Source organism: Leptonychotes weddellii, chromosome 5 (assembly GCF_054177405.1).
Source record: "Leptonychotes weddellii isolate Sample4059 chromosome 5, ASM5417740v2, whole genome shotgun sequence".
NCBI classification, from domain to species: domain Eukaryota; kingdom Metazoa; phylum Chordata; class Mammalia; order Carnivora; family Phocidae; genus Leptonychotes; species Leptonychotes weddellii.
The window spans coordinates 4,745,687-4,753,136 of NC_138373.1; the positions used below are offsets into that span (position 1 = coordinate 4,745,687).

At 45.1% G+C, this 7,450-nt stretch overlaps 1 protein-coding gene across 1 annotated transcript; it reads right to left on the reverse strand.

The window, feature by feature from the left end:
• Positions 1-1,292: 1,292 nt before the first annotated feature.
• Positions 1,293-4,684, reverse strand: LOC102739340 (oncomodulin). The gene is made up of 4 exons (XM_006747102.3): positions 4,624-4,684; positions 3,719-3,851; positions 2,721-2,830; positions 1,293-1,318 (listed from the first exon to the last, which is right to left on the reverse strand). The coding sequence occupies exons 1-4, from the start codon at positions 4,682-4,684 to the stop codon at positions 1,293-1,295; spliced, it is 330 nt and encodes a 109-aa protein (XP_006747165.1).
• Between the last annotated feature and the right edge of the window lie 2,766 nt (positions 4,685-7,450).

A 7,450-nucleotide genomic window follows, 5' to 3' on the forward strand; every position in this document is an offset into this window, starting at 1 on the left:
TGTTCCCCTCAGCCTCATTCTAACGCAACGATATTGCAATCGTGTGTTTGTGCTAGTTGAATTTCTTCCGAATGCATATTAAAATACATACATGGTTATTAAAATAAAAATGTTGATCTCTGGAGGTCCCCTTGTCGTATACACCCCACACTTTGAAGAGCTGCCCTAACATGGCCCCTCCGGAAAACAGGGGTTTGAAAGTCACCGAGCTGCTTAAGTGTGAAGGAAGCAAGCCAGGAGAGCCCAGGGCCTTAGCAGCCTGGGTGTGGAGTGAAAAGTGTGAGCCTTGCAGCAGGCTCCCAGGAAAATGCCTCAGTTCCTCCCCGGAGTCCTCAACTCTTGGGGTCAGCCAGAGACAACACCTTGAACCTGCCACCTGGACATGAGCCTTGCGAGAGTTTCCTGGCTTGAGATTGCCCTACCCTCGTGAAAACTCTGTAATAGGACCCAGAGGCTCACCTCCCAAGTGAAGGCAATTCTCTGTGTAATTGGCTCAGGTTGGTATTTCAAGGAGAGCCAGGAAAGTGAAGACAGAAAGAGAAGCGGGGAGGTGGCAGGAGGTTGGGTCAGAGCAGGCAAGTCTCAGATAGCTTGTTTTTCTAAGGAAAAGAAAAAAAGGCAAGCTTGAAAGTGGCTGTTTGTGCCCATCTGGCAGAGCAAGTCTCCTTAGCTCTGGGACCACTGCAGACTCCCACTTTGTTCTGTTCTGTACTGTTGGCTTTTAAATCTCTCTTATGGTCATCTAACGCATAAGCAAAGGTGATTTTATGCTCTTTATAAATCTCTTCATATTACTTTCAGACTCTGAAAATTCCCTGAGAAAATCCTAGTCTGACGGTGCCATTTGTTTGTGAGGTTTTTTCTCCCCCAACCTGTTTTCTGGCACACCCCACCGTGGCTGGCCTAGTGCTTAATAGGACCAGAAGTCTTTCTAAAAGCCTTCAGCCCCCAAATTGCTTTCATCCCTGTACCTTGCTGAGAAAAACAACAGCAGCAACAACAACACACCCACACATCAGCAGATGATGAGAAATGTATCTTTATTGGATGAATTTTAAAGGCATTATCTGCCGAGGGCCTTACAGGAGTCATCAGGGCATACTGACCACCAAAAATTCATGAATGACTGTCTTATTACCTCACAAAAACAGGGAGCAAACTGCAGAAGCACTTCGGGGCGGGGGTGTGTGTGGGAATGAATAAATAAATTAGGGGGAGAAAGGGGGGTTTCCCATTCCCAGGGCTTTGGAGGCCTTCTGGCTGATTGTCTCTATCTCCACAGCCTGGGGCTTTTAAGAATGCACCATTTCCTGGAATTCTAGAACAGAAGAGGCGAGAAAGCATCAGTGGGGATGGCTGGGTATTTTTACAGACGTGTGGTGGCCAGGGGGGATTCTGAAGAGGAAAGGAAGCAGATTGTCAGATGATGGGCTTGGCCACCTCTAAGGACACAAAAGGAGAGAAAAAAAATGTGTCACTGACCGCAGATGGAGATGGTCTATAGGGTCCCATCTTCCTGCATAATCTAACAGACATCTTCCGCTTTGCAATAGAGCCCCTTGCATTAGAACTTGTGAGCCCAGCAATTTGTCTCTGACAGTGCATGGATTTGGTGTAATAGCCTATTGCAATCTGGGATCGCTCAGCTCTCTGGCTACTTTAAGACCGAGATGGGGGGGTTTTCTTCCTCTTTTCGGAAGCTACGTTGTGCAGATGTAGGAAATAATTCACAGGGTGGGCCTTGGAACTCACTTTTCTCTGATGAACTCTAAACTTACCCCCAAGAGTTTGTATTATTAAAAGACGATGGTGATAATGGTAATGATAAAAATGAGTGGGTGTGACTGATTGAAATGGAAAACTGGGGTTTTGCTTTGTATTTATTGGTACACTTTGCCTATCTGGATTTTTTGTGTGTGTGTGGTTAGATTTAAATAAATCAGTCTTCTCTTACCTCAACTATTTCTCTGAGCTATCTACAGAAGCTACATTAACTCCTGTGTAGCAAGTTATAGTGGTATAATTTTGGGTAGGTTTTTAAAAGGATCTAAACAGGCATTCTAAATTTCCAGTTAGTACCGCCATAAAGACCATGCATAAATTCTTCTGAGTTGGCATGCACAGTGTAGCTAAAAAGCATGTAAGCCACATAACTGGGATGAAAATAATCCTACAGCCATGCAGCTATACTAAATTTGAATATAGGGCTCTGGACACAAAAGACTCCATACATGGTGTTTGATCTACTCTAATATTGTCCACTCAGTGGGCTAATGTCCAATCAAACGTGTTTGTTTAAACCCTTGAAAGCTAAGAGGCTTTCCTCCTCAAGTCAGTAGACATTTTGGTAGGAGACATACTTGAGAATGTCAATCCTTCCCTTATTCAGAAGGGCTTAGATCCCAGTGGTAGAAATTCCATACATTATTGCCATGATGCATTAGGGTGTCTTGCAAATCATTAGCCGGGCCATAGCCAGTCCCCCGGTCAGGTGAAGGGTATTTTCTGGGTCATAGACAGTGACTCATGGGACCAGATTCTACGGTATATCGTTGGTATCCTCACAGTGGGTCCATTTTACAGATGAGAAGGCTGAAGCTCAGCAAGGTTAAGAAAGGGGGATTTTCACTAACCACGTCTGCCTGATCTCTCAGGGCCCAAGTCCCCTGGATTGCTTCCAGAGCTAAATTCTTTTGTGCTGGGTACAGGTGGGAACATACCATCGGCTCCAATTTTCCCATCACCATCATTGTCTGCAGCCGCCATCAAGGACTTGGTTTCTGACTCTGTCAGCTCTCTAGCACCGCTCTCGAACTTCTGGAGGAAAAACCTGCAGGACAATCAAGATTGATGGGAATTTTCTGAAAGACCACGTGTCTCTGTGCTTACCCTTTTTCTCGTGAAGCAAACCACCTGTTCCCCCCATTGCAATATTCTGTCACAGGTCTTCACAAGCCAAACTTGCCTTCTCTGTAGAAACTACGGGTGGGCATTTTGTTTTTAGAAAGTTGTGGGTTTTTGGGGCGCCTGGGTGGCTCAGTTGGTTGAGCGACTGCCTTCGGCTCGGGTCATGATCCTGGAGTCCCGGGATCGAGTCCCGCATCGGGCTCCCTGCTCGGCGGGGGGTCTGCTTCTCCCTCTGACCCTCCCCCCTCTCATGTGCTCTCTCTCTCAAATAAATAAAAAAAAATCTTTAAAAAAAAAAAAAAAAGAAAGTTGTGGGTTTTTTTAGTTTTTTTTTTTTCAGGGGGACGCCTGGGTGGCTCAGTTGGTTAAGCATCTGCTTTTAGCTCAGGTCATGATCCTGGGGTCCTGGGATCGAGCCCCGTGTTGGGCTCCTGGCTCAGTGGGGAGTCTGCTTCTCCCTCTGCCTCTGAGCCTCCTCCTGCTCGTGCTCTCTGTCTCTCAAATGAATAAAATAAATACATTTTAAAAAATAAAAAAAAAAAATTTCAGATTTTGTTGGTAAGTCCATTTGCCAAAGAAAAAAACCTACAACGAATGCATTTTTGCACCTACAGTCTTCAGTGCCTGTGTCTAGAGCTTCACAAGGATAGACACGTGGCCCGCTGACTCATGGTCTTCCCTTTCATGAGGCTCTGCAGAACAACCAGTATCAATCCTGGCCATTGAAGAAATACTGACCCAACTGGCTTCCGCTGCTTCCAAGCCACCTAGCAATGTCAAGGGTGCCACACAAGCTCAGGACAAAACTCACTTAAGCTCTTCTTCATCCAGATATCCACTCTGGTCATTGTCTATGAACCGAAAAACATCCTTCACCTGGCTGGCCGACATCTTGGAGAGGCCTGATGTCTGGAAGAATTTTTGGGGTTCGAAAGTATCTGGGTCTGAAGGACAGAGAGAGGATTATTCTGAGGCTCATTGGGTCACATTCTGTATTTGGGCCAAGATGCTGTAAGCATAGGTTATCAAAACCCCTCCTCATGATATCGAGCTACAGGGATGCTCTGTTCTCAGTTTTTAAAAAAAGACGGGGCACCTGGGTGGCTCAGTCGGTTAAGCATCTGACCCTTGATTTCAGCTCAGGTCGTGATCTCAGGGTCGTGAGATCGATTCCTGCATTGGTCTCTGCTTAAGATTCTCTCTCTCCCTGTCCCTCCTTCCCTTTCTCTCTCTCTCTTAAAAAGAAAAGAAAAGAAAAAAAAAGAGGGCTGTGACTAGTGCAAGCTTTCGAGGCAGCCAAGACTGGGCGACTTTGTGATAGCATCTCTTGTCTCCCTCCCCACCTTCCCTGTCCACTTGCTTTTGTCTATCCCCCTCTTTCTCCTCTATGCCTTCCCCTACCCTTTTTACAGGCTGTGTGTCCGAGACCCCAGTAGTGCTGGTCTAACCGGCTGGGGGTGGGGGCGCGGGGGAAATGCAGTCATTGCATTCAAACAGGCTACGTGGTATCCACACGTATCTTTTTTCACGTTTAGTAAGTTTCTTTCCCCTTACAGCAATGGAATCCTATGCTCTATCACTGTAGTTATTTCGTTGATAACAGTTTTACTCTCTGGTCCCACGAATTTTCAGCAAAGTCCGCATTTTAATCTTTGAGGCTTTGCTGGAGGTGTGAATAGCTGGGAAATGCTGCCCCCACCCCCCACTGCCCTTTACCTTGGCACTCCTGTAGGGCTGCTGCAATGTCATCAGCGCTAAGGACATCTGTGATGCTCATTTCCACCTAGTCACACAGAATAAATGAGATGTGGTCAATGGCAACAGGAAGATGCACATCTAGGGGCACTGCGCTCTCCCAGGCCCACTGAAACTGTGTATTTGTGGGGAATTTTTATATATTTATTTTTTTTTATTCTTATGTTAATCCCCATACATTACATCATTAGTTTTAGATGAAGTGTTCCATGATTCATTGTTCGTGCACAACACCCAGTGCTCCATGCAGAACGTGCCCTCCTCAATACCCACCACCAGGCTAACCCATCCTCCCACCCCCTCCCCTCTAGAACCCTCAGTTTGTTTTTCAGAGTCCATCGTCTCTCATGGTTCGTCTACCCCTCCGATTTCCCCCGCTTCATTCTTCCCCTCCCGCTACCTTCTTCTTCTTCTTTTTTTTTTTCTTAACATATATTATTTGTGGGGAATTTTTAAATGTGATAAGCGTGATATTGTATTAAGTGATGGGACAGAAGAGCCACATACAAACCATAAATTGAAAAGATTCCAGTCCCCTTTGTCTCAGTGCCTTTCTCCTGAATATTCTTCAAAGACAAAATTTAAAACTACGGCCTAAAGAATGGCTTGATTCCATTTTCTTATAAAAATGATATTTGCACAATCGATCACTTACATAGACATCTACCAAACATCCAGAAGTAAACTATGTTACAAATGCAATGGTATTTTCATACACTGGAAATGCAATGTTGTCAATTCCATGTGGGAAAGGATACAGCTTGGGCTACTTGGAGACCTTCTATGGAAGAGATGCTCCCTATCCTGAAGGATGGGGATCAGAGACATGGAAAGGCCATCTACCAGAGATCAAACAGACTCCTTTCAGGTGTCAAGTCCATGGGGAAAGAGAAATCTGAACACAGCATGCACCAACCTAGTATGAATGCATGTAGGAAAGAAGAGTCTGGGGTCTTGTAGGTCCACCAGCTACTTACTGTTTTAGATTTTCCCCCAGGAAGAATCAGGAAAAAGAGTTGAAGGAGCACAAAGCAGATGTGCCTTTGTTACCTTACTGACCTACCTTATATAGGATTGAAAAAGTGATAGTAAGAACCTCTTAGATTTCCTTTTCAAGGATCAAGTAGACGTAGCTCGAATGTCTTGCCTTCTAATTAAACCTCTTTTTTTTTTTTCTATTTATATCACAAGGGAATGTGGGTGGGAACAGCCAATTTTTTAGAACAAACCTCAACAAACCTTAACTAAGGGTTCAGCTCTGTGAACGAAGCCCACAAGTGGTGTGGAGAAGACCAGAAAGCTGGTTAAGAGGAGACGGTGGCCAAAATGGGGTGGACACAAATGGGGGCATTCTGTAAACTGAAAAGGGCCCCCCAGGTGTTAGCGGCTGTTTGCAGCAGGCTTGCTGTTACCCCCTGAAGCTGTGGGAGTGTGAGGCCGACCTTGGTCCAGAGCTGACAGACTCAAAGTCAGTGTCAGATAGACACATAGACTCGTCCATCAAAGGGGTGGCGCTGGTCGGATGACTTTCCAAAAAAGTCTTGGCTTGGATTTTCCCAGTGATTTCTTAAATCGCACGCACTAAAAAGGTGAAAAGGAGGCAAGCAATCAACCATTCCCAAAGCCCATATCTCAAATGTGCAGGAAAAACGTGAGGCCAGGATTTGAGACCTCAAGGTTTTTTGCTTTTTGTTTGTCTGTTTTTGGCTTTCAGCAAATATTTGTTGAGTCCTTATGTAGCCAGCACTGTGCTAGACTCTTTTTTTTTTTTTTTAAATTGTGGTTAAAAAACCAAGTAACATAGGGAGGCCTGGGTGGCTCAGTCGTTAAGCGTCTGCCTTCGGCTCAGGTCATGGTCTCAGGGTCCTGGGATCGAGCCCCGCATCGGGCTCCCTGCTCGGCGGGAAGCCTGCTTCTCCCTCTCCCACTCCCCCTGCTTGTGTTCCCTCTCTCGCTGTGTCTCTGTCAAATAAATAAATAAAATCTTTAAAAAAGCAAAAAACAAAACCATGTAACATAAAATTTACCATTTCAACCATTTTAAAGTATACATACAGTAATGTTACCTATATGCACATTGTTGTGCAAGAAATCTCCAGAACTTTTTCATCTTGCAAAACTGAACTCTATGCCCATTGAACAAGAACCCCCCACCCCCCTCCCAACCCCCTGGCAGCCACTATTCTCCTTTCTGTCTCTGGTGGTTAGACAACTTTAGACACCTCTTATAAGTGGAATCTTGCAGTATTTGTCTTTTTGTGACTGACTTATTTCACTTAGCATAATATCCTCAAGGATCATCCATGTGGTGGTGTGTGACAGGATTTCCTTATGTTTTAAGGCTGCATTCACGTTTTTTTAAAAGTCAAAAACCAATCCCATGTTGCAATCAGAAATAGTCAGTGGCTTCGAAATAGACAATTCAGGAGCTTTAGACTCCTCCCTGGGTAATATCATTGGGATGGTCATCTTCAGTTTGTCCCCAAATATATTCCCCTACCTCCCTCCACCCCACCCCAGCAGTGTACTTTTGCTGGTGTCCTCAATGAGAAGTTTCTCTCGGGAACAGCTACAGCATGCTTGGTTACCAAATGTCAGACCCGCACCATTCCTGTCTTGCCCACATGATATGCCCCAATGCCTGGCATAGCCCCCAACCTAGACAGGTGCTCAGTAATTATTTGATGAATGGATAAATAAAAACAGCAACAAGAGCTTGAAAACAGAATTACCAACCCTCACCAACTTGCCCAGCCCTTAAAAAGCAGTTTCTGAAAACCAGGCGCAA